This window comes from Pleurodeles waltl, chromosome 10 (assembly GCF_031143425.1).
Source record: "Pleurodeles waltl isolate 20211129_DDA chromosome 10, aPleWal1.hap1.20221129, whole genome shotgun sequence".
NCBI classification, from domain to species: Eukaryota; Metazoa; Chordata; class Amphibia; order Caudata; family Salamandridae; genus Pleurodeles; species Pleurodeles waltl.
In genome coordinates this window covers 254,065,725-254,093,347 of record NC_090449.1, presented here as the reverse complement: position 1 = coordinate 254,093,347, position 27,623 = coordinate 254,065,725, and the positions used below count along the sequence as shown (strand labels likewise).

At 44.1% G+C, this 27,623-nt stretch overlaps 1 protein-coding gene across 3 annotated transcripts in view; it reads right to left on the bottom strand.

Annotated features, from left to right (window-relative positions):
- The window catches only part of RAB11FIP3 (RAB11 family interacting protein 3), a 579,011-nt gene that overhangs the window by 186,927 nt on the left and 364,461 nt on the right, over positions 1-27,623 (bottom strand). For all 3 annotated transcript variants that reach the window (XM_069210357.1, XM_069210358.1, XM_069210359.1), the window contains exons 4-5: positions 26,129-26,304; positions 3,247-3,438 (exon numbers count right to left, since the gene is read on the bottom strand). In XM_069210357.1, the coding sequence (XP_069066458.1) occupies positions 3,247-3,438; positions 26,129-26,304 (368 nt within the window). The remainder of the gene's footprint in view (positions 1-3,246; positions 3,439-26,128; positions 26,305-27,623) is intronic.

Genomic DNA, 27,623 nt, shown 5'->3' with positions numbered 1-27,623 from the left:
AAAAGAAGGGTGGGAGTTGATTGAGAGATCATAAGGAAACGAGAACCAGGCTGATTCCAAAACGTATATTCCCATTAACGTTCAAAATAAATATATAATAGGATGCTATGAATGTGGGCCTTTTAAGGAAAGTCTGTCCCAAAAATCCCACATTAGTTATATTGACAAACCAATAAGTCAATAAAGAAAACAGACTGCTGTATGTATTTCTAAAAATCAAAAATACAGAATGACTTATTTTCTGAAAATGTGACAAAGGCAAGGGGCAGAAAAGTCAATTGGACCCTAAGTAATGTATACCATTTCCAGACGTTGAAATGTAAATAACATCACAAAGACTCTAGGAAATAACTGATTAGGATTTAGGATTGTCAGCGTTGCCAATTACTTGGCCTACTTGCAGGTCTGTAATGGTATGTTGTCCAAATGGAAGATCTCTTTTAGGACAAGGCTGATTGCCCGTTTGCTGCCATAGAAGGGCGTGGGTGTTCTGGTTCAGACGGTTAACCCAACGTAGGTGCTCCATTTATAATTAGGGGCTGGGTATTAAGAACGTCGAAACTATGGGAACTGGCTGTGTTCTGGATGGTCTCTGCTGGGTGGATAGCAGTGGGGACAAGTCTTGCAGACTTCCATGTATCCTACAGCAGCTGAGGTAATGCGGTCTTAATTTTTGGGGTAATGACGAAACTCTGAATTAGTCAAACAAAAAAAACAATCAGTGTAATGCTTTAATTAATCTCTGTAACTGATAATTAGTGTAGCATTCTAAACCATCACTTTCTGCCCATCTTCCCCCTCACACTGGAACACCCATATTTGAATTAGCCTTGGACCTGCTCCACAGGCCTCATGCTACAGCTCACTGACATCTGCCTTCTCAAAAATATTGGAAGTAGTTTCTGCTGACTGCCACTGCATTCTCATATGTGACCAGCATACCAAAAAAAGAAACTTATTTGAAGAATATACTTTCTCTTCATACTCACTATAGGCCTGACATATAGCAGCTTTGAGCTTTAATTATAACAATATTGTAAAATGCCCATTAAGGGTTTTTGTCAAACCATCTTTGATATATAAACCGTGGAGGCAAGTTGATCTGTATATGACTGAAACTTTGAAATATGAAAAGCGGTTGTGAGGCAGCTGTTATTAATTAAACATCTATAGATCCTAACCAATCTTTTCCAACCCACAAGGAATCAGAAAGGTAGGCATCTGGGACAATATATTATCTATAGAGAGATCATTCTCCGGTCTCTTTTTTGTTCACAGATATAAAGTGGATAGCGCACATAGATAAACCATTAAGAAGATTTGAGATCAGATGGTAAGGTCGGCTATTAACAAAGTATGTGTATCTCAAGTGTCTTGTGGGACAATCCATGATTGGAGTTTTGTTGTAGCATGAGAGACCAGTTGTTCAAAACCTAGAAATGATGCCGGAGAAGGCTTAACACCTAAGGATAATTTATACAAATAAAGTGATATGGACACATCCAGTAGTATATCTCAACTTCAACACAACAAGGTGCAAATTAGTGTCATACAGAAGAACTGATACAACAGCAAAAGAATGTAATACACAGTCTTAAAGTATTATAAGACCGCTGTAGGACGAACAACTGAAATCCATGCGACAGGAGACAATCTCATTTTGGAAAACAAAACAATGTCCAGTGCCTATTGTATATGCATGTATGACTCCAATGTTGTTACTGCAAAAGTCACAAAATAGGATGACAGTGAGCTCAATCGAGAGACTCCTATATGTATCAGATGATGCCTCAGAAGAACATAGGGAAGGGGGTTAGGCATTCCTGATTCTGTAGTTGGTTCTGGGCCTACCTTGTAGAAGCAGATGCTAACAAAAACAGTCTCAGCAGACACCGCAAAGAATGGAAGAGAGGCCTCGTAACCAAACACATGTGAGAAGTAGCCGGGTAGGAGGAACCCAACTTTTAAGAACGTCAAATGAAGGGCTAGAGGACATAGAACTGAACGGTCCTGATGCTGATTAAGTCACTTAGCCACGTTTCAAATACTTATGCAAAGTCCAATGATTAGGAGGCACCAGTAATATCATGGCCATTTGACAGCAGATAAAAAACACTGACGTATATTTAATGTACTGCAAAAGGAGACACTGAACTGGAAAATAAAGACAGAAGGTTAAAACAGAAAACATTATCAAGCTTAGACAGTCAGAAAAATGTGCTTATAAAAGCAAGAATAAGCACACAAAAAAAAGGTTAAAAAAATAAATTCAAATGATGAATACTATTCCACCATGAATAAAGGGATCAAATCCAAGGTGCAACTTTCAGGCATCCAATGATGACAAAAAGGAAACTAGAACTGATACAACTGCATTTTGTCCATGACATTTTATGCAGTCTCTGCTTAAGCAAGCTTCAGTTTTAAGGTGTCAGCGGTTCTATTTTGGGTGAGGATCCATATACGTTGTAAGAACACCATAAAGGAAAATGTATTATTTTATTTTAATTTGGTATTTTTCCGCACACTTTCCTGGCTCACCCAAACATGCATGGAATTTATATGGCTATGAACTGCGATAGTGATGACAGGATGGAGAACAAAGGATTCCCTGGTAAACAGAACTGTGCTTTCTTATAACCTTGCAGCCAACAGTCTAAAATTACAACTTCAACCTCCCTTTGTATGCCAAAATCTCCTCCTCATAGGACCGATGTCTATACAGGATGGTGTTGATCAGCATCAACAGAATGCCCTTTACCCTCCATCCCAACAGCGGTGGGCATATTGGTAGTGACCTTGATGCATGGGCTTCTGATCAGTTTCTCATCCCAGCAAATCTTGTTACAATAGAAAAGTAAGAATTCGTGGCTGATGCCTCTAACCTCTCTTGCATATTTAAGGATTTATGAAAAGGAAATGTTGACCAAGAGTCTGGCGCTTCGCGGCACAGTGCCTGCTGGGAGAGGTAGAGGTGCACTGCCTTCCAAAAGAGTAAAAACTATTTCTGGAAATGATAAACTAAAAATCACCATGAGACTGGTGGATAGTATTCATCAGAGAAGGAAAACCTCACATCTGCTTGAGAATAAGAAACTCACATTTAAATGTATGCCTTAGCTCAACAAAAAGAATGTGGAAAAGGCAACACCATTGTATTTTGTTCCCTGTTCACATACACAGAACTAATGTTCGCATCTACCCAGCTATCTATTCCACAATCGCAGTACAGAGCATGGGCCTTACCTGGGAGAAAGTAGAAGGGGGTTGTCCAAAGTGTCACCAAAACTGGATTCACCAGTGCAGAGAGAACTAGAAAAGACATCTGGCTGATTGCATTCACCATAATCCTCAAAGTGTTCCTCCTCACTGCTTACAACTGTAACCATGGAATCTGTATTGAAGTCTGCACGGAGGGATAGCTCATCCAAGTGTGACCTATGACAAATCCAACACACAAAAATCATTATTAATGGTCTTACTGGCATCCTACAAACAGAGGAACATCCCATCAAAGACAACCTCCAGAGTGTTTCATCATACAGGGCAGGAGCAACAGAAATGTCTCTGAATGTAGCTGGGAGGGTCACGACTGCACTGCTACATGAAAGAATAAAATGAATTATATGGTGGCAATTTCAATGATAGGTCATAATGCTCCTCCTTAACTCCCCCTTAAGAGTGGTCACCGGTTTGACAGTGCCCAGCAAAGCAGCAGCTGGACATTGTGAGCTGGAGTTCTAAAGCCAGAAGCAATAGTAAGACACCACTTTGAATGGTGTGGCAGTATGGTAAAACTAACTGATTAGATATGAACTGCTCTTAACTGCCCAATACCTAATGGCATATTTTTCCTGATGAAGAGTGCAAGTGGGCTTAAGCATGCTTTGAAAAGGAGACGAGAATAGAGCCATGGTGCTAGAATGATATGGAATGCTCTTTTTCCCCACCTTAACCTGTTTTGGAAAGTTCAAAAGTTAAAGTTCAAAATAGTGCATTTCTTACTTGTGCTCTTTACATAAAATAACAATCTTAAAGATGTAATGCCATAAAAAAGTAAGATGTAACAGATTTTGGCAAATTACACATATTCTACAAAACGTTAATCTTACACAGTGTACAAAAAGGTAAGCTGGGCAACTTTGCGCCTACTTTGAAAGGAAGTAAAAGCAAAAGCTGTTATCAAATATTTATAATAAAGAGCCCAACCATCATAATGGGCTCATCATAGGGGTAAAATAAATGAAAGTTAATTGTAAATGGTGACATATAGATGCATAATAAATGGATGGATATGCTTTAAAAAAAAAAAATACTATTGGTATTGCATTGTGTTACACTGACATACAGGCCACATGGCATGGGGTCATAAGCAGTGGCCCCCCGTAACTAGATGCAAGAAGAGTGGGGGCGGTAACTGATACATGACACTAGCAAGTCTTTTGTGGTTTAAAGCTAGAAGGCTTAGGTGGTGATAATATTGAAGTATGTGCAATACGTTTGAAAGAAAGAAAACGAAACAAAAATGTTGAACATTAACATTAAGAAATATTAGCAGCTCTACATGTTGCATGCATTCTTTGAGTATCAACAAAAGGAAATGACAAAAGTGGTGCACGTTGAGCCTTATGTAGCAATCAACACGCCTTTTCCAGTGGAGCCATAAGATGCTCTTCTTGACCCCAATCAGCAGCCTCTAACATATGTGAAGAGGACTAGGTAACAAAATATTTTGCGAACCAGTCTAAAGTTTGGGTCAGGGTTCAATTAAAGAGTCTGCAGGAGCAAATATCCAACAAAGAATACCATTTTTCACATTGTCATAAATGTCAGAATTTGATGCACAGGTCAGCGTTTCCCAAACTGAGGATCATAAGCCCATTTTTTGTGGTCAAGAAAGTCCCGAAAAAAAAAAAAAAAAAAAAGATGCCTTTAAATGCTGTGTTCATCTTGCCATCCTTTCTGGAGCTTCCAAGACAGAGGCCAAATGCCACGTTATGTCTTCTGACAAATTTCTGCTTATTCTTTTAACATGGAGACTGCTGTTTAACCTTCTTCCTCTGGCTAAAAAAAACTGAGTGGAGTTTTTACAGTGTATTATATGAAAATCTTGGGGTATGGGAAGCATGAGCACAAAGGATGCAGAATGTTTTTTGCAACACACAACAAAATGTAAATCCTGTAAATGAATTGTATGTATTCAGCAGTTAGGAAAGCAAACATTAAGCACTTTTTTTGTAATTCTGAAGTGTGCTGGAAGCAGGGATTTTAATAGGATCAAAACAAATCAATACACTTTATTTGATGATGCACAATGATAACTATTCACAGAGTATTTTGGTACTGATGGCCAGGTGTGGACCTTAAGTCTTCGTCTGCATGAAGTTAGAACACACTAATGCATTCCTACTTCAGCTGCGGACAGAACCAGTGGCAACAGACGTTTCAACAACAGGGCCAATTACACTTTGCTGACATTCATAATGATCGAGGGTCACAATCAAGATCAGGTTTTCAGAACGTAGAGTTAGCCCTAACCACTAAGATCTTGTTTTTTAGCTCTTCTGGAATCTTGCTGGAATGTTGCCAATCCATATTCCCCAACCCCATAGCATTTTAGTCGGTCAATAAGGCAAGACTCACTTTCAGGTAAGAACATGTTTACTCTGCTTCATGACCCCAAGAATTTTCAGGGATGCATGAAAGCGCCAGGTTTTTCACAGCAAGCACAGTGTTTCACAAAACACACCCAAGCTTTAGGAACCTCTGAACATCATATATATAAGCCTGGAGGTGCTTGTGTGGTTTGTGTGTGAAAAGTAAGTTTAATCAAGTGGGGCAGAACTAACATCAAACAATTATTTCTAACACCTACTTCTGTTGGCCATCCCTCATCTGCCGGTGGCTCAGTAAAGGAACATTTGTTTGCGTGGAAAGTAATAAGGGGATTAAACTCTATGCCACCTGGTATGAATGAATGAAAATCTTTATTTCGATTATAGAAAATATTGATAAAAGCACAAGTCCATGTCATACAATAACAATTCATCTAATAGAGTAAAAACCACAAGCTTAAAATCCCTAAATCTCATCAGTACAAAAGGCACGTTTAGAACAAGCATCATACTAAAACAAAAAAACAAAAATGTAAAAAGAAAAAGAAAACCTCAGACAATTACAATAAAACCCCCAAATTCATAATCTTAATCCAGTAAAGTGCACTCTTCCAAAAAACAGGAAACCGCCGTGGCAACAATAAGTTCTTTCATCATCTGTAAGTATATAAAAGCAGGGTGATATGCATAGAAACCCTTGCCTTTAACAACAGGCAGCAAAAACCTTCTTCTAGGTAGATAGTAGTGACTGTAAAACAGGACCAGATGGTCTAGGGTCTGGGGCGAAACATAGCAACAAGGACGAACCTTGATGAGGATGGCTCATATTGCCCAGGAGGGAAATATAGGCTATATCGGACAGAGCCTAATCTAAACCTGGTAAGGAGTAGCCTCTCCCATGGATTTCTAACAAAAGAAAGCTAGGGTCCCATGCCAGGACAAGTGTTTAAAAGCAACAAAGCCCTGGCAGAGAGACTACTCAATGCCACGTTTTGTCTAACCTCTCTGGCTTGCTGAAGAAATAACTCCTTCACAACCTTTCTGTCTGACCGTTTTTAGCAATTCAGGGTTATAAAATAATTCAGGACTCCCCAACAACAAAGCTATAAATCTAATATAATTAAGCCGCAGGATTGTATTGCCTTGCTCGCACCGAAGGCAGTCCTCGATGACCTCCCTGTTAAATGTAGTGAACTCCCTACTCCATACTGCAATTCACAGCATCATCGAGGCAATTTTAGCATAATCGTCTGCAAAATCCAGGCCCAGTTTCTCATGCATAAACAAACTCGAGCTGGCAGGGCCCTCCCCCAATACTTTTCTGCAGAAGAGTTTTTCTTCGTGCTGAATACCCCCAGATTTCTGCACCACGCAATAAAATAGGTGAACACTTCAGTTTATATATCTGCAGCAACGGCAAGACAGGTTTGCTTCCATCCATCTGAGCAAATCTGAAAAGGGCCCCACATGATTAATCGAAATGCATACAGCGATTTGCAAGACATGGGGTCCAACTGCAATGCTAGTCAAACGTAATCCCTAAGTAAGAGAAGGAGGTCACCCTTGTCACTACCTGCCCCTTGATTGTAATGGGTCTGAGTTTTGGATTCCGCTTCCCATAAACCATGAAGTGTGTTTCTGAGGTATTTACATACAATTCTAAGTCACCCATAATATCAACAGATCCACCAAAACTTTAAGCCCATTCATTGCACGGGAAAGTAAAACTGCATCATTAGTGTATAGTAAGGAAGGAAGGAAGGTGTTCTTAACTTTCAAAAAATCTTTACCATAGGCAGTCAGATGCGAATTCAGGTCATTAATACATAATCAAAATAAAATTGGCACTAGGACACACCACTGCCTAACACCCCTTTACAATTGGAGGGTGTCAGAACACCCCCCTGCTGTATCAAATCTTACTGAAGCATTGACACCCGTATGGAGAGCCCGAATAAAGTTTACCAAGGGTTGAGGTAGCCCAAAACCTTCCAAGATTGACCACAGCTTCAAACGATTAACCCTATTGAATGTGCAGCTTAAATCCATGAAGGCCAGATACACAGCTCCCTTCTTGGCCACCGCATATTTGTTCACAAGCAGATTAAGATTCAGGCACCGTTCCTTCATCCCCTTACTCTCTCTAAAGCCGTACTGGGCCAGACAAAAACCATTGTTCGCTTCAATCCACTCTTCAATACGGAGAACAACAATACGCCCCACAATCTTAACTGTGTAGTCAAGTAAAGAAATATGACAGTAAGGACGGCAGCAGCCTGGATCTTGCCTACACCCCTATAACTGCCGACTTCCATGATTTGGGGGTACCAATTTGTGCGGCAGCATTAAGTATATTGGTCAATAGCGGTGCCCACAAAGTAACATTGTCCTTGTACAGGTCCATGGGAACGCCATCTGGGCCGGGGATTTGTTGGGGCACTTACCTGAGTTCAGGGGGTCCTCCGGCAGGAGACGGGACAGGGTGCTGCTGCCAGCAGCAGCATCCACTAGCAAAACACTGCCAGGCCGTATTATGGGTCATAATACTGCTGGCAGCGGTCTACTGGTGTGGAGCTGCTGCTGGCAGCAGCGGCACCTTACCGCCATCCTCGGCATGGTCACAGCTGGATTTCAGCCATTCTTCTGGCGGAAATCCGGCTGTGGTCATAATACAGCAGACGGCTGGTAGCCGCGGCAACGGTCTTTTGGCGGCCGTCATAATGAAGGCCTACATCTTCCCCCTCAGTCAGTTGTTCCACATTATCCAAGGAGTAAACTGTCTCAAAATAGGCGGGAATATTTGACCCTACAATCTCGGGGGGAACTAAATATGCAGGTTTACTATTCACTATCTTCCAGAAACTCCGCATTCCCAGCTTGCAAGCGCTCACACTAACTGCTCCCACCTCTCTTCCTTGAGGCTTTGCTTTCTATTTCTGATTGCCTCTTTATAAGCTACCCTTGCTGAGCTTATATACTGCTGATCTCTAGGTTTATCCTTAAGGGCTTAATGCAAACGCTTGCTTGCAGCTCTGCAGTGTTTATCAAACCACCCCTCTTTGGGGTCCCCTACGGGTCCTGAAAGATCCAACATAATGGATCTAAGGGTGCTATTTAACGTATGAAAATCTGCCAAAACGGAAGCCAGCAGAGTTTCTTGCAATAGAAGAGAGCTAAAAAGCATATTCCTGCAACTCCTAACTAGCCTTACCAATAAAATAGGAATCAGGATTCTTTACCAACTGATTTTCCTCTGCTGGTCTTTTGGGGTCAGTCCGACCACTACTGATGCCACAGCCTGAGGGCCGGGAAGGATAAGTTACTTACCTGTAAATCCTAGTTCTCTTCCAGGGGTATCCTCATCAAAGTCATAAACATTGAATATTCCCGCCCTTGTGCGGGGACCCCGGAGCATATATAAAATACACACATATTATACATGTGTAAAACAGCAATGCAGGATATAATGTTAAACAGGCTAAAATGCTTTATTTCTATGAAGTTTTTATTTTATTTTATTTTTTTTATATTAAAATTACAATAGAGAATAAATATCTACCAAAGCCCCAGAACTGGGCCTGGGGAAATAAGCAGTAGTAATCATCAGAGAAAAAACTACATTGAAAAACAATGGAGCATTCTTAGCCAATAGGCTGCATGCAGGTTAACACAGGAGAACCATAAAAACTTTGGCACCGTGCCTTTAAGCCCCTGAGCACCTCCAGTATCCCACCATGCTTCAGGGGTGAAGGAAAGGTGACAGTTGGTTTACAGTTAGGTCAGTACTTTTTTGCGGTGACAATCTGTGTAACTGATTAGAAAGACAGTTTGTCCTGCACTTCTAGGAGACGTGAGTCCTGGGAGGAGGGTGGGTTGTTTATGACTTTGATGAGGATACCCCTGGAAGAGAACTAGGATTTACAGGTAAGTAACTTATCCTTCTCTTCCAGGGGATCCTCATCAATAGTCATAAACATTGAATAGATTAGCAAGCCCATCCCTAAACTCTGTGGACTGTCTAATAGAAGTGCAGGAATAGATACATATTATGCAAATAAATTTCTCAAAGAGGCCTGCCCCACTTGGGCATCCGCTCTTGCATCTGAATCCAAACAGTAATGTCTAGTAAACGTATGTACAGACTTCCATGTAGCAGCCTTACAAATCTCAGATATTGGAACATTGTTAAGGAGGGCAGCAGTAGCCGCTTTTCCCCTTGTGGAATGCGCTTTAGACCTATCTAGTAATTTTTTATTAGCCAGCTGGTAAGTATTAACAATACAAGAAACTATCCATCTTGATATCGTTCGTTTAGATGCTGCCTCTCCTGTCCTCAAATGACCATAATTTACAAACAATCGGTTGGAATGTCTAATCGATTTTGTTTTATCCAAATAAAATTTCAGCACTCTTTTCAAGTCTAAGGAGTGCAATGCTTTCTCTGCCGGAGTCTCCGGATTGGGAAAGAAAGTTGGTAAAGATATAGTCTGATTGATATGGAATTCTGACACCACTTTCGGAAGGAAAGATGGGTGAGTTCGCAGAACCACTCTACTGTCGTGAAAAACCAAGTACGGTTCTTTGGAAGACAAAGCCTGAATTTCGCTGACCCTCCTCGCCGAAGTAATGGCCACCAAAAAAGCCGTCTTCCACGTAAGGTGCTGTAAAGAGGCCTTTGTGTATAGGCTCAAAAGGAGGGCCCATAAGTTTTGACAATACTATGTTCAGTTCCCATGGAGGAGATGGTCTCCGAATGGGTGGAAAAACTTTTTTCAGACCTTCTAAGAAATCCTTGACTACAGGTTTCGTAAAGAAGGATTCCTGAGAAGGTGACTTACGATAGGTTGTAATGGCAGACAAAGGTACCTTAATGGATGATACCTGCAGACCGGACTTTGCCAGATGAAGTAAATAGGACAGTAGGACATCCTCCTGAGCCCGTATGGGATTCTGGCCTTGTTGACAGCACCATATGTAGAATCTTTTCCACTTAAAAGCGTAAGAACGTCGCGTGGAAGGTCGTTTGGACTCTTTCAAGATGTTCATACACTCCTGTGAGAGCCCTAGGTGCCCATACTGCAGGAATTCAGGAGCCATGCTGTTAAGCTCAGAGAGGGTAGGTTGGGATGTAGGATCTTGCCCTCCATTCTGCTCAGAAGACCCGGTCTGCACGGCAGCCTCCTGTGAGGTTTTTCGGATAGGTTGAGGAGATCTGTGTACCAGAATTGACGGGGCCATTGTGGCGCTATGAGAATCATTCTGGATCTGTAAAGTTTGTTGATCACTGCCGGTATGAGGGGAATCGGTGTAAAGGCGTAGAGAAATATCCCTGACCAGTCGATCAACAGGGCATTCCCTCGAGATCCCGGACGGTAGAACCTGGATTCGAAGTCTGGGCATTTCTTGTTTACTTCGTCTGCGAAGAGATCCAATTGAGGTCGACCCCATTGAGCGAAGATGTATTCGACGACTTCGCCTTGTAGGACCCAATCGTGTGCGTCCTCTAGGTGTCTGCTCAGGAAATCTGCTTCCACGTTTTGTTGTCCTGGCAGGTGAACCGCTGTAAGTGACATTCCTCTGGCCAGGAGCCAATGCCATATCGTTTGGGACTCTCGAGATAGGGGTAGGGATCTCGTTCCCCCCTGTTTGTTCAAATAATACATCGTAGTTGTATTGTCCGTTTGTATTAGGAGAGTTTTCCCCTGAATTAATGGTGTGAAAGACTTGAGAGCCAGATGGACCGCTCTGAGTTCCAGCAGATTGATGTGGTACTGCTTTTCCTTGTCTGACCACAGACCCTGAGCTTGAAGGGGACCCAGATGAGCCCCCCATCCCTGAAGAGACGCATCCGTTACGAGTGTGTCGGATGGAACTACCTGGTGAAACGGGGCACCTACGGACAGGTGAGGTCTGTGCATCCACCATTTCAATGACTGAAGTGCTGCTGCCGGTAGTCGCACTCTGTCCTCCCAGCGACCTGTCCTTTGGCTCCAGTTGCTCTCCAATGCCTCTTGGAGGGGCCTCATGTGCAGCCTGGCATTTGGGACAATGAAAATGCATGATGCCATGGAGCCCAGCAGCGATGTCACCTGACGTGCCGTAGGTGTGTTGGCTTTCAACAGATCCTGACACTTCCTGTCTATTGAGGATAGTCGTTCCTCCGAAGGATACACTCTTTGGAGTTCTGTGTTTATTATAGCTCCCAGGTAGTGAAGGTTCTGTGTTGGACTCAAGGTTGACTTTTGGCAATTGACCTGAAGACCTAGAGACTCGCAAACCCTGAGCACAATGTCTCGATGGCTTCTCGCCTGCTCCGGAGAAGAAGCCTTCAGTAACCAGTCGTCTAGGTATGGGTAGATGAATATCTTTTGTTTTCGAAGATGTGCCGCTACCACCACCATACATTTCGAGAAGACGCGTGGGGCAGATTTCAGGCCAAATGGTAGAACTCTGAACTGATAATGCTGTGACGCTATTTGGAAGCGCAAGAATTTCCGATGCTTGGGAGCTACCGGGATGTGAAAATATGCATCCTGCAGGTCGATGGAGCACATCCAGTCTCCCTGATGTAGTTGAGGGAAAATCTGGTGAAGCACTAGCATCCTGAACCTCTGTTTTCTTATGTATTTGTTCAGCAGCCGTAAGTCCAGAATTGGTCTGAAGACGCCCTCTCGGCCCTTTTTCGCCACCAGAAAATAACGGGAGTAAACCCCCTTTCCTCTGTGCGCAGGTGGAACCCTTTCTATGGCATTCTTTTGTAAGAGGGCGAGAGCCTCTTTGCGCAGCAGGCCGAGATGAGATGGATTGCATTTGGCTGGTGGCAAGTGTGGTGGAGGCTGTGTGAAAAGAAGAGAGTAGCCATTTTCAACAATATTGAGCACCCATTTGTCTCTTGTGATAGAGTGCCACTCGTGAAGATAACCTGCAATACTTCCCCCCCACCGGAGTGGTGTACAGTGTCGAGGGAAGCGAGATCTCATTGTTTGGCCGGCACTTTCTGTGTGGACTGCTGAGGTCTACTTGACCCTCGCTCCCTTGTGTTCCTTCGCTGAAAGAGGGTGGCCCTGCCGTTGTTGTGGCCTCTGGGACCAGTGAGGGGATTGAACCCTCTGCTGGAAGGGGCGCCTGTCATAAGGCCTTCTCCTGAAATCTTTCTTCCTTTCCAGGCCTACAGCCCTCATGGTGTCCACCTCGGTCTTCATGCGGGCCATTTCCTCGTCTGCATGGGTACCGAACAGCGAGTTCCCGGCGAATGGGAGATTAAGGATGCACTGTTGTGCTTCTTGTTTTAACCCAGTCAGTCTCAGCCAGGAAGACCTTCTTGCACAGATTCCATGTGCATACCCATGTGCAGCTAGATCCGCACCATCTGCCGCCGCGCTGATAACCTGGTTGGATACCAGGCATCCCTCCTGCAAGATCTCTAGAAAATCTTGTCTGTCTTCTCTGGGCAATTTCTTTGTGAATCTATTGAGGGAGTCCCACAGAGAACGGTCATACCTGCCCAGGGGTGCAGAAGCACTGGAGACTTTCACTGCCGAAGCCGCCGTACCGCACATCTTTCTCCCCAGAGAGTCTAGATGCCTGCTCTCTTTATCCGGGGGGACCGTGGAGGATGATGCCACCAAGTGGGTTTTTCGGGCTGCGGCCAAGATTACAGAGTCCGGTGGCGGATCTTTTCTTAGGAACAAAGGGTCCTGTTCGGGAGCCTTATATTTTTTCAGAATCCTAGCCGGGGCAGATTTGAGCGTAGCTGGGGCCAGAAAAGTGTCCGTGGTTGGCTGCAACAAACCAGGCACTAGAGGCAGTAGCTTTTTTGACGCTGATCTATGCTGCAGAGTCTCAAAGATGACTGATGAGGAGGTAGATGGCTCAGGAACCTCTATGTTTAATTTCTGCGCTCCCCTTAACAGCACCTCGTTAAACGTGGTAATGTCATCCACCTGTGAGATCCTAGCAGGCGGAGAATCTGTTAGGGTGGGGGAGTAACGCCCGACAGATGATCCTGAAGACGACCAAGAGGGTGATCTCCTTCGTGAACGAGACCTGGATCGCCGTTGAGAACGAGACCTGCTGCGAGACGCTGTAGCAGAGCGCCCAGGCCTTGCGGTCGGTTGACGAGGAGCAGAACGAGCCCGTCCTGCTCTTGCTGTCGGTGATGGCGTTCTTGGAAGGGAGGCAGTAGGCGAGTACATTCGCGAATACTGCGAATCCGGGGAGGCCGCTGGTCTGTTAAGGCTCTCTAGCCATCTTGGAGATATGTTGATGGCCGAAACATGCCCAGATGATGCCGCTCTTGAACGAGATGAGTCGCTCGGTATGGAGACCACGGAGATGGTGCGGCCTTGTCTGCTGGCGAAGGGCGATGTTCTACTCCCTGCGGGACAGGTAAAACATGTGTCGACGTCGACGGCTGTGTCGACGTTGAAGGGCGCCCCATCGGTTGCTCTTACCTTGACGTTGAGTGCCTCGACGTTGAGTGCCTCGACAGAGTGCCTCGACGTAGAGTGTCTCGACGTCGAACGGCGATCTTTGGACCTCGACCTACTCGCCGTCGTGTGCCTCGGCATGGAGCGGTGGGAGGTCGACGGCGGATGTCTCTCATGCCGTCGAGGTGATTTCGACGTCGCGTCTCTTGACGTCGGGGCTGTACGGCCTTTGGCGGCGACCGGGCACGCCGGCGATGGCTCGACGTCGATCGGCGGGCTGCCGTCGACGGAGATCTGCCCTTGCGATGGTGTTCCCTCGACGCCGTATCCTTCGACGTCGGGTCTTTCGCCGTCGACGGCGATCTATGCCGGTGAGACGGTGGCAGCGACGACGTCGACGGGGAACAAGCAGGGACTTTCCTACCTGCTGACGTCGACCTCACCATTCTCTCCTGAGAATGGCCTGCTGGTTGCCTGGGAAGAGAGGAGGACGATGTTTTCTGCCTCTCATGAAGCCCATGTAGCCTGATCTTCTCTCTGTCCTTCAGAGTCCTCTTTGACATATTCTTGCCGTGCTTGCAAGTGTCAGGGCAGTGAATCGGAGGCAGGCACACAATACAAACAGAGTGTGGGTCTGACTGGGCCTTCTTCTTCCCACAAGAAGGGCATTTGACAAAAAGTGAAGGCATTTTTCTGTCAGGAAAAAACTGCCAAACACAGACAAAGATGTTATCTGTCGAATGAAACAGGAAAAAACGCTTTTTAAAGGATTTTTCTGAGAAAAAACTCAGAAAAACTGAGAGCTCAATGCTCCAGGATCCTCTCAGAAGAAGCCGGAAAAAAGAACTGACCTAACTGTAAACCAACTGTCACCTTTCCTTCACCCCTGAGGCATGGTGGGATACTGGAGGTGCTCAGGGGCTTAAAGGCACGGTGCCAAAGTTTTTATGGTTCTCCTGTGTTAACCTGCATGCAGCCTATTGGCTAAGAATGCTCCATTGTTTTTCAATGTAGTTTTTTCTCTTTTTTCTCTGATGATTACTACTGCTTATTTCCCTAGGCCCAGTTTTGGGGCTTTGGTAGATATTTATTCTCTATTGTAATTTTAATATAAAAAAAAACTATAAAAAAAAACTTCATAGAAATAAAGCATTTTAGCCTGTTTAACATTATAGCCTGCATTGCTGTTTTACACATGTATAATATGTGTGTATTTTATATATGCTCCGGGGTCCCCGCACAAGGGCGGGAATATTCAATGTTTATGACTATTGATGAGGATCCCCTGGAAGAGAACAGGGGTCTACCATCCTGGCTTCAATAGCATTATGATCACTCTGCAGTGAAGCATGAATCTGTCCCTTAGTGAAAAAATCTCCAAGCCTACTGGAGGTAAAGATATAATTGATTGTAGTCCCCTTACCTTACCCTATGAATGTAGGTTTACATGGGTCAGGACTAGCCACCCATTCCAATAAATTATATAAGCCAGTCCGTCCAAATTTGTTAGTCAGCTGCCTACCTCTAAGGTCAGGCGGTACCACATTCAATACCTCATCTCCCAAAAAAAGGATCTAAAATAGTCGAAATCGTACCCAGTTTAGCATTGAAATCCCCCGCTAGAAAAACATTAAAACAACCACAGCCTATGAGCAGCCCTTTCCTCCAGAATTGATAAAACTTGGAATAGAGTCTCAATCGGACACCCTAGGTTACACACTGAGTTGTAAAAATTCACTACAAAAAAGTGAAATTCTACAGAAAGAACAACCCATAGAATCTGGATCCCACTGCGCCCAAGAAGGACCGGTACAGATTGTAACTGTGCTGAGACTTGGAGCTTGATGGCCAAGCCTTCCCTGTCTCTACAACCTAGAGAAGGGGTTGCCGGGACAACATAGGTCTCAAATCCCTCCCCCCCCCCCAACACACACACAGAATATTTCCTGGGGCAGTATAATATACTGAGAAATAAATGTAACCCATTGGTGTCGGAGATTTTATCCCAGAGACCCGCACAATTCCATGAAAGGAAACTAAGTTCCCTTCCTGCACAGATAGTGTTTCCTACCCATGGGCAAACATCATGGAATTTGTCTTCAGTTAAAACCCCCATGGGCACAGTATTGGACTGTCAATCATTATTACCCAACTAAGAACGAGGAGAGAATCTGTTCCTTGTGGAGACAGAAGAACCCATTTGTAGGAAAATGGCTACCTGTTGCAGTTACCCCCCACTTTTTGCATGATATTGATGCTGACTTGAGAGAAATGTGCTGGGACCCTGCTAACCAGGCCCCAGAACCAGTGTTCTTTCACTTCAAAATGTACCATTGTTCCACAACTGGCACATCCCTGGCACACAGATAAGTTCCTTGTAAAAGGTCCCAGAGGTACCAAGGGCCCTGTGACCAAGGAAGGTCCCTAAGGGCTGCAGCATATGTTGTGCCACCATAAGGGACCCCTCACCTAACACATACACACTGCCATTGCAGACTGTGTGTTGGTGGGGAGAAAAAGGCAAAGGCAACATGGCATGCCCTTCAGGATACCAGGCACACAAAATGCTGCCTGTGGCATAGGTAATTCACCCTTCTAGCAAGCTTTACAGCCCTAAGGCAGGGTGCACTAAACGACAGGTAGGGGCATAGCTGCATGAGCAATATGCTCCTACGGTGTCTAAGTATATTGTTAGACATTGTAAGTACAGTGTGGCCATGTTAAGTATATGGTCTGAGAGTTTGTCAAAACGAACTCCACAGCTCCATAATGGTTACACTGAATACTGGGAAGTTTGGTATCAAACTTCTCAGAATAATAAACCCACACTGATGCAAGAGTTGAATTTATTACAAAATGCACACAGAGGGCATCTTAGAAGATGCCTCCTGTATTTTAACCAATCCTTCAGTGCAGGACGGACTGGTCTGTGCCAGCCTGCCACTGAAACGAGTTTCTGACCCCCTGGGGTGAGAGCCTTTGTGCTCTCTGAGTACAGAAACAAAAGCCTGCACTGGGTGGAGGTGATTCTCACCTCCCTTTGCAGGAACTGTAACACCTGGCGGTGAGCCTCAAAGGCTCATGCCTTTTGTTACAGCAGCCCAGGGCATCCCAACAAGTGGAGATGCCCGCCTGTCCGGCCACTGCCCCCACTTTTGGCAGCAAGGCAGGAGAGGATAATGAGAAAAACAAGGGGGAGTCACCCACCGTCAGGACAGCCCCTATGGTGTCCTGAGCTGAGGTGACCCCTGCCTTTAGAAATCCTCCATCTTGAGATTGGAGGATTCCCCAATAGGATTAGGGATGTGCCCCCCTCCCCTCAGGGAGGAGGCACAAAGAGGGTGCAGCCACCCTCCAGGACAGTAGCCATTGGCTACTGCCCTCCTGACCTAAACACACCCCTAAATCTAGTATTTAGGGGCGACCCTGAACCCAGGAAATCAGATTCCTGCAACCTGCACGGAGAAGAAGGACTGCTGACCTGAAAGCCCTGGAGAGACGACGGAGATGACAACTGACTTGGCCCCAGCCCTACCGGCCTGTCTCCAGACTCAAAGAACCTGCACAGTGACGCATCCGACAGGGACCAGCGACCTCTGAAGCCTCAGAGGACTGCCCTGAACCGAAGGACCAAGAAACTCCCGAGAACAGCGGCACTGTTCACCTACAGCAAAATTTTTGCAACTTTGCCGGAAGCGTGAGAATTCACCCTCTGCACCCGACGCCCCTGGTTCGAAATCCAGAGAACCAACACTGCAGAGAGGACTCCTAGGCGACTGCGACCTCGTGAGTAACCTGAAACGACCGCCCCTGCACCCCTACTGCGACGCCTGTAGAGAGGATCCAGAGGCTCCCCCTGACTGCAACTGCCTGGAACAAAGAACCTGATGCCTGGACCAAGCACTGCACCCGCGGCCCCCAGGCCCGAAAGGAACCAACCTCCAGTGCAGGAGTGATTATCAGGCAGCCCTCTGCCTAGCCCAGTTTGTGGCTGGCCCGAGAAGCCCCCCTGTGCCGTGCCTGCATCGCTACACTGACCTCCGGGTCCCTTCATTGGTTTCTACAGAAAACCAGATGCCTACTAAGCACACTGCACCCGGCCGCCCCTGTGCGTGTGTTTTGGGTGCCTGTTTGTGTCCCCCCAGTGCTCTACAAAACCCCCCCAGTCTGCCCTCTGAAGGTGCAGGTACTTACCTGTTGGCAGACTGGAACCGGAGCACCCCTGTTCTCCATAGGCGCCTATGTATTCTGGGCCCTCCTTTGACCTCTGCACCTGACCTGCCCTTTGTTGCAGCTGCGGTTGCCTTGAACCCCCAACGGTGGGCTGCCTATGCCAGGAAACTGAACTTGTAAGTGCTTTTCTTACCTCAGAAACTTAACCAAACTTACATCCCCCAGGAACTGTTGATTTTTGCACTGTGTCCACTTCTAAAATAGCTTATTGTAATTTTAACCTATACTGTGTATGTTACTGCTCTAATTCAAAGTTCCTTACTTACCTGTGTGGCGTACCTACATTTTATGTATTTACTTTAAATCTTGAATCTTGTAGTTCTGAAATAAATTAAGAAAATATATTTTTCTATATAAAAACTATTGGCCTGGAGTTAAGTCTTTAATGAGTGTGTGTTCCTCATTTATTGCCTGTGTGTGTACAACAAATGTTTAACACTATCCTCTGATAAGCCTACTGCTCGACCACACTACTACAAGATAGAGCATTAGAATTATCTAATTTTGCCACTATCAACCTCTAAGGGGAACCCTTGGACTCTGTGCACACTATCTCTCACTTTGAGATAGTATATACAATGCCAACTTCCTACACCATTATTCTCTGCTCAAGGCGATTAGAGCCCCAAAGGTTAGTGAGAACGCGGGCTTATAAAAGAAGCCCAGGGGCAAAATCCTAATGCCCAATCCCAGGTTTGGTGGTTGCCTAGCTGTAAAAATCAGCCTCTTAGCCATATCAGGTGTTCTAAAGCTAATCACCACAAAATTGCTCCCAATAGTCTTATTCGTTGGGCCGATCCAATCAACTCTTCTCACAAATAATATATCCCTTGACTCCATAAGGTTAAAATGTACGTTTTGACTCCGCCAATAACAGACTGCAAATATTCGGCATACTCAACCTGAGATACCTCAAGATGGGGGACTCTTGCTAATAATGGGCAGCATTCGGGTGGCAAGTTCACACAGGGCAATCTGTGAGCTGGCCTATAGGGGCTGGGGGGCTTCCTCACCTCAAACCCATAAAAACACCATTCACAACTTGCTTAGATCGTATCTTTGCCCCCCTACCATCCTGGGACGGGAAACACCTAGTGTTACAGGCCAATAACCCAGGTGCGCAAGACAAACAAAAAAAAGGGGGGGGGCATTGGACGGGGTGTTAGGCACATTTCCAGAGGTAAAGAAATCCCCTCCCCTGGCTTCAGGATCACTCGGGGCTTCCTTCAGTGAATGAGACTCCTCATTCATCTTTCCACCCAGGGTGGACTTTCCAGCAGCAGAGACTGCGGTCCTGATCTGTCCATAGTAAGGACAGTTAACTCCAAATTATGCAGCCTTCTATCAAAGGGGCCACAAACTGTTCAAGATACAATCCAAATTCAGGGAGGTCACTTCCTGAGCCTGATTTATACCCAAGTCCCACACTCTACTTCCCAAGTTGTCATTGGTCACTGTTTGTTTTGTCTGTTGCTTCCTTTCAACTCCCGGTGCGCAGTCTCTAGTTGTTTGAGTCTTTTGCTAATGTGTCAGCTAAAGGGACACCCCCAGCTACCCCCACCCTTGAATGAGTATTGTGATCTCCTGGATTAGATTGATCAAGGAGCATTAAGGAATCAATTAATCAATCAGTGCTTGTAAGGCACAAATACTCAGCCATTAGGGTCTCAAGGCGCTTGGTGGGGGGGTCTTACAAAAGCCATGTCTTCAGTTCCTTCATGAAGCTGAGGAGGGAGGTGGTTTGTCTGATGTGGAGAGGAAGAGCGTCCAGGCAGTGGATGCAAGGTAGGAAAAGGAGCGTCCTCCTGTTCTGGTTTTCCAGATGCGGGGTACCTCTGCGGGAGAGAGAGCTGGGCTGAGCGTAGGGTCCTGTGGGTTTACGTGGAGGTTGAGTCGCTGGTTCATGTAGGTTGGTCCGGTGTTGTGGAGGGCTTTGTGTGCATGGGTGAGGATCTTAAAGGTGATTCTTTTCTCTATGCAAAGCCAGTGCAGTGTACGCAGGTGTTGCGAGATGTGGCAGTGTGAGGTAGGTCGAGGACCAGTCTGTTGCAGTTCTAGATGTTTTGTAGTTTGTTGATGAGTTTCTTGTTGATTCCGGTATAGAGTGTGTTTCCAAAGTCCAGTCTGCTGGTGATGAGGGTGTTTGTGACGGTCTTTCTATGTTCGAGTGGGATCCATTTGAAAGACTTGCGTAGGAGACCGAGGATGCAGAAGCAGGTGGAGGTGACTGAGTTGATTTGATGGTTCATGCTGAGATTTGAGTCCAGGATGATCCCGAGGTTGCGGGCTTGGCTGGTGGGGGTGGGCGGGCGGGTGTCCGAGGGTCAGTGGTCACCAGGAGTCATTTCACACATGGGGTTGAGGGCCCATGATGAGTCCTTCTGTCTTGTTTGCGTTGAGTTGAAGGCAGCTGTTTCTCATCCAGTTGGAGACTGCTTCCATGCCTTTGTGGAAGTTGTGCCTGGCTTTTTTGGGTTTGTGGGATGAGGATGTGGATCCAATAACAGAGAAACAGCTGATTGCAGAACACCACTTGGACCCTCCCCAGGGTCTAAATATATAGTCTCTCAGCCAAGTCAATTTCTTTGGCAATCATCTTCATGGCCCGAGTTAAAGAGGAATCAATTGTAGTTCATTGGTGAGGCTTCAGGGATAAACTCTTGTTTACCTGCAATTTGCGCTTCCACATGATGAATTATACAAAACTCAGGGGCCCAGAGTGTTATATGGGGAGTAGAACTTACAAAAAGGAATACAAATATAAAAAGATGTAAAGAGATGGGGCCCAGCCCAGTCTCCTCCCGGCGAAGATGGGCCTGCATCCCACACAACAGGAGTCACGCTGCCTTAAAAGCTACTCTGGGCACAAGTGACGTGGTGCGGAGGGCGGGCCTCCTGACTGCGTTGATGTCTGGGCCCAGTTGTCGGCCCCACTCTCAGGTTCCCCCCAGAGTCCGTAACACAGAAGTAACCCCCTCAGCTGGAATTGCGCTGCTTTTAAAACTGTCTCTGGTCGCAAGTGACGTGGTGCGCACCTTCTGGCTGCGGTTGATGTTTGGGCCCAGTAGTCGGCCCCAATCTTAGGCTCTCCCAGAGTCCATAAACACAAAAGTGCCACCTGGTATCATTCTTTATTGTTATGTAACATGAATACAGTACTGCCCATAACCTACGTGAATTTCATACAGACCCTTTACAATAAAAGTGCAGTTTGGAAAGTTCACAATACTTCTTAGTTTCATCTGTTTTTTACACCCTATGGATGTGTGGATTTGACTCAGAGGGTTGGATATTCACAATGGATGGTGTGATGCTTCCCATGTCTAGTAGAACTAGTCCAACACTGACAGTGCCCAAGCTTCCTAATCTGGATCCATCTAACTGGTACGAGTTGAACTGCCTTAAGCAATATGAAGTGTTGACTTGGAAACCACAAGCCAGGGTTCCAAAGTAATTGTTAATTTCTTACCAATACAAGAGGCAAAAGAAAGTCTCCATGCCTTGAGAACCTTATGAGCTACCCGTGAACATTTATCAGTTTCACATCAGGTTAATACTCACTGACATTATACAGTGTCTTTGTTAGAATAAAGTGTTACAGCAATCAGCACCTACTGTTTCATTTTAGGTTGTGGTGTATTTTGTTTTATACAGGAGCTATCAAATATAGTAATCCTTTTGAGAAGCTTATCAATTTGTCTGATTTAACAGAAGTTCATGTTGAATATTTAACACCCATTGCTGCAAAAAGACGTGGTATTTACTGGAAGAAAAGAATGGTGACGATAGTTTGCTACACTGACACATTTTTCTGCACAGTCAAGTGCACTAAATAAACAACTATGAATCCTATAGACTCATGAAATAGCCAATATCGCTCGCTCAGGATCTCCCATCCTCAATGTGTGGAACATCCTCGTAAAAACTAACAATCCACCCGTATACAGATTCCCAAACATTTCTCCAATGCAATAGTTAACAGAAGTATTCATGAGGGCAAGATTTACTGTTAACTTCAGTTAGCATAACGGTAAACCTTTTAAAACTGAACTTAAAAAAAATTCTCTGCTAAGGTGTATGTGTGAAACTTGGAAAATGAGACAGAGATACTGTCTGACACACAAATGACCTTACTAATAACTAAGGCTGGATTTAAGGCATTTTGATGCAAGTAATTACTTTGTCAGTAGGTAATCATACTTAGATCTTTAAAATCTATATTTGTTATGGAACCAGCCCATAGAAAAATAATTTGTAATGGGATTTTACTCCAAGGGTTGGGCCCATTGATTTTGGCAATTTTACATTTATTTATTAGCACATGTGTTGAATCTCTTAGAACTAAATCAGTCTAGCAGAAGTAAGGACTCTCAACATCACTGTGACTGATCTTGACCTCTCAGTTCATGAGCAGAACATGAGCGATAAAATAAAAGAACAGTTTACCTGCCATGCCTTAAGCAAATTTTCCACCAAATCTCCTATTTCATTCTTTGAGGAGAATTAATGCAAATATTCTGAAGGAACGAGATCCACCTAGGGACGGTATCTCTAGTATGTACCTTTTAGGTCTAAATTGTAACAGTGGAGCGGTCAAAAAGACTATTTACCATATTCCAAGAGAGGCTTCAAGTTTGCCCCACTGGCTTTCTTCAGCCAGCTTTTCAGTCATTGGCTTAAAACGTTGTCAACCATGTCCTGGCTTAGCCCAGTGGAGTATACATCGCTCACCTAACCCTATTGACTGTTCGGGTATATCCTTCTACCGCCACTTCAGTGCTTGCAGCAAAATGCATGTGGGCCAACTTTACATCTACAGCTCTCTGAGTTTTCTCCAGTTGGCATATGTTAACACGTTAAACCAAGGCATATTGGCTTTCCAATGTTTGTTTTATATCTCACTGGTGGAACAGCCTCAGCCCTTCAACTCCGGGAGTCTTCTGCATTTCACACCCCCTGAGAGGCTACCGCAGACATGGCCTGGAATAATAAATAATGTGTAGGAATAATCAATGATGATCAAATACAGAGGCCAGGCTTTACAAGACATGCAGTCACTAACTTTACTCACACAGGGTCTGGAAAACCAAAGAATGAATCAAAGCACAGAAAACCCTTAATGAGAGAGAACAGATAATGAAGGGGTGGGGAGAAGATCACCATCAAAAGGATCATTAAAATTAAAATTAAAGATCACTTCTTCCCTGAAGATATGACAGCCTTCCTTAAAGACAGAGTTGCAGAACCAGGAGGCCCTTAAGTGGAAGAAATCAGAATAAGTCATTGGAATGACAGCAATCACACATCTAGCAGTTACCACCAAGAGTCCAGGTAGGAAAGTACTGAGAAGATTCATAGAACAAAGGGCTCTAGCAATGTTACATCAGAAAACTGTGAAGCCCAACTGTCACTTGAAGATCCCCTGTGTCTAAGAGTTGTGCTGACTTCGGATCAGGGTGACAATGTTGAAAATGCACATATTTTGCTAAACAAGTTACACTCTCATATCAGCACTGACAAATATTTGGGGTTTTCAAATGTAAATCCTCAATCTTCATTTTGTAAACACGACTTAAGACCAAGTCTGCTTAATGCATTTGCGACAACTTATGTTCACATGGAGCCTGTTTTCTATGTTATCCTTTAACGTGGAACAATAATTTCCTTAATTACACTTTTAAAACAATGTGAATTTTTTTTTCCTGATTGGGCATCTCCAGAAGGAACTCCAGCATTCTCCAGGCTATTTATTTGAATGTGAGGGGACACAATGGGAACAATATGCTAAACAGACTAAGTTGACTGTGAACATACATAGGGCCTTATTTAAATATTAGTGTAGGAGTTACGCCGTCACAATGGTGACGGATATCTCGTCTGTCGAAATCTAAATCCCAAAGGATATAATGAGATTTAGATTTCAGCGGACAGGATATACGCCACCATTGAGACAGAGTAACTTGTCTGCCAATATCTAAATCAGGCCCTAAAATATTGACATGCTGTGCGCGAACAGATGTATTTTGGTATGATGGCAAATTGTACAATTAAGGAGATCACTGTTCCACTTTATAGGTTAAAAGCACACTTCGGTGGTGCCTGTTAATTCCTTCTATCTTCACACATTACACTAGGGACTCCAGATATTGCAGCCAGGTCAACGCAAACTGATTTTCAAAACAATTGTGACTTAGAGCACACGTAGTGGAGGAAAAGTCTCCAACCTAATCACAGACTCTTAAGCAAAGCTCAGTGTCTACCTTTCCCATTTTCTTAACACAGACATTAGTGAAATAAGCTCTAAGCAATATTTTAAGTTGTATGTGGCTAAAACCAGCCCTGATCTCAAGATCCCCGAGGTAGTATAGTGCTTCCACCCACTCTCTCTAGGAACCCAAATCATTATACTATTCCATCTTTAAGCAGGTACAGGTTTAAGGTGCATTACATCTCATAAATTGATGAAATGGTCTTCTTAAACGTGCCTTCCATCAGCACTCTATTTTCAAATGGTTAACATTCCTCAATTTGCCCCCTGCCTACACTGTTCTGCAAAAATGTATCTAAGTAATATATATCAAAACTCTTTTGCATGAGCCTGCTCATATTAAGTTTAAACTGATCTAAAGTTTTTATCACAGTTGTCAAAAGACATCACCAAATGTGCACATCCCTACTAGGTACAACTGCCCGAATCATCACAATGCTCTAGGTCTTTTAAACTATCATTAGACCAAAGTGGGGTACACTTAGGAAGCTCTCCTTTTCAGCCTAACCTAGCAGTAATATAATGCCATGCCTTCACCAGAGCTTTAGTATGCTGAGGCCACAAGTGGCACCCTCCCGCTGATTAAGGCAGCCAAATTATCAAGGTGAGCATTGTGGTTACATATGGTTCCTTTTGTGGCTGTAGTGCCCATTTGTTCACAGTAAAGTCTATTTGTTTAGTACCATTACTTATGACACCCAATAATATTTTCAGAGACAACAGGTCATAATTTCTGTGAAGGGCTCTGACATAGTGCATATACAGAGTGTATAAAGTGATAACAGCTTCTGACCACCACAGATTCTTTATTTTCACTTCAGGGTACAAAATTCAGCAGAACAAGTGAAGAAAGGTACACAAATACGAGAGCAATGGAAAATACTGTCAACTGTGAATGAGTGGGCATAGTAAAAATACATTTGGAAGGTGTACAGCATAAAACAATCATAGACATGGGAAGATCTCACATGTTTAATCATCTTGTGTGTTTGGAAATTAAATGTTTCATTAAGCACTTTCCTGCATCTTGAAACTAGATTATTATGTTAATCTAATCAAGATACTCATTGTTTGCTTTCTTTGGAAGGATGATAGCCTGTTCTCCATCAGACAATTCACAAATTTGCCTTTCCTGATTAGACCTACCCCCACATTCTATTGTGAGATTTATCACCTTTTTCAAAAGTATCCCTCTATTATAATGCTTTTGGTGGCTACTAAAATGCTGCCAGAAACCATGTTTAATATGTAAAAATAAATAAAAATACTCTGACACAATTATCTTACAGACATGAAACAATTGTGTATTACGTACGATATACTTGTTTCTTCCTGACATTTCGAATGGAGTGATTACTACCAAACAATGCCATGCTGGGTGCTCACAAAAGATTTTATCTGCTTACTCATTTTGAGATTTGCAATGTTTTCAGTTCTGTAATGTTAATTAAATATGTTCATACTTTTTTGGGAAAAGAACCATGGGGCCACTGTGCACCTTATGTTTATGTTTTTGTAAAGCTCTTCATCTAAGTACAGTTATGATTTGTCAGTAAAATAAGACAACTGAAATGAAGTCTTACCGCCCTGTGGAAAGCAGCAGTGACCCGTTCAGATGGACCTCGATGGCACTGTCTGGCTCCACCTCATCACCCATTTCATGGTGTGCCAGGGCACCTGTGTCCTCATCGGTGAAGGTCTCACACTCGCTGTATGTGCTTTCAGAGCCCACATAGGCACTGTCAGTCACCTCATTGGCCTGTTGGAAGACAGCAAATGTTAAACATGAACCCTTAAATTCTTACCCCTAAGTGTAAGGTTAGTCCCAGGCAACAGAAAAGGAATGGTTTCTTACCTGTAACTCCAGTTCTCTCGTAGGGGTATTTCCATGATAGTCATAAGCATTGAATAGTTCCGCGCGCCTGCGGGGACCCCGGAGCACTGATGTGAAGTATATTCTTAAGTGCAAACACCAGCCGTTTAAAGAAAAGGTCTGTCAAAAAACACTTAAGAATAACATTGTGCAGCCTATGTGAACAGCTACACAGGCCAAATTGTTGAAAAGAAAATCAATAGTAGTGTAAATTCATGTTCAAACACCTATTTATTCTAGAAATGTAATAACAAATACATTCTCATACTTTATTTACACCTCTGATGAGAATAAAACAATGCAGGGCAGTGTAGCCCATAGGCTGCCATTATACAGAATGTAAATAGAGCTGTGCCTTTAAGAAAAGTAAAGTCTTCCTGTTTCCCATCATGCACAGCAAAAGGCAGTTGCCTCAGTTCTTTTTTGGAGGCTATTACCTGACATGAAGAAAAAACAAAACATTTGTTGGAGTACCCACCTCCATAATATTCATGTTCTATGTCAACTCCACCGGGGAGGAGGGAGGGTTGCTTATGACTATCATGGAAATACCCCTACGAGAGAACTGGAGTTACAGGTAAGAAACCATTCCTTCTCTCGTAGGGGATTTCCATGTATAGTCATAAGCATTGAATAGAGTAGCAAGCCCATCCCCATAGCCGCGGTGGAGTCGATATAAGAATACTGAGAAAAACATGAATCATGCAAACAAATTCTTGAGCAAAGCCTGTCCAACCTGAGCATCTGCCCTAGCGTCTGTATCAAGGCAGTAATGCTTAGTAAAGGTATGGATCGACCTCCAAGTGGCAGCCTTGCATATTTCTGCCAAAGGGACATTTCTCATCAAGGCTACAGTAGCTGCTTTCCCTCTGGTCGAGTGGGCTTTTGGTCTACCACCAAGGGATTTGTTTGCTAACTGATAACATAACATTATACATGAAACAATCCACCTGGATAAAGATTGTTTAGATGTGCCCAAACCTGTTCTGATTGGGCCATAGTTAATAAAAATCTGTTGTGATTTTCGTAAGCTTTTTGTCCTGTCCAAGTAAAATTTCAATACTCTCTTTACATCCAGAGAGTGCAGAGTTCTCTCAGCAGGAGTAGCTGGATTCTGAAAGAAAGTCGGTAATGAAATTGTTTGGTTCACATGGAAGTCGGAGACTACCTTAGGTAGAAATTTTGGATGAGTTCTCATTACCACT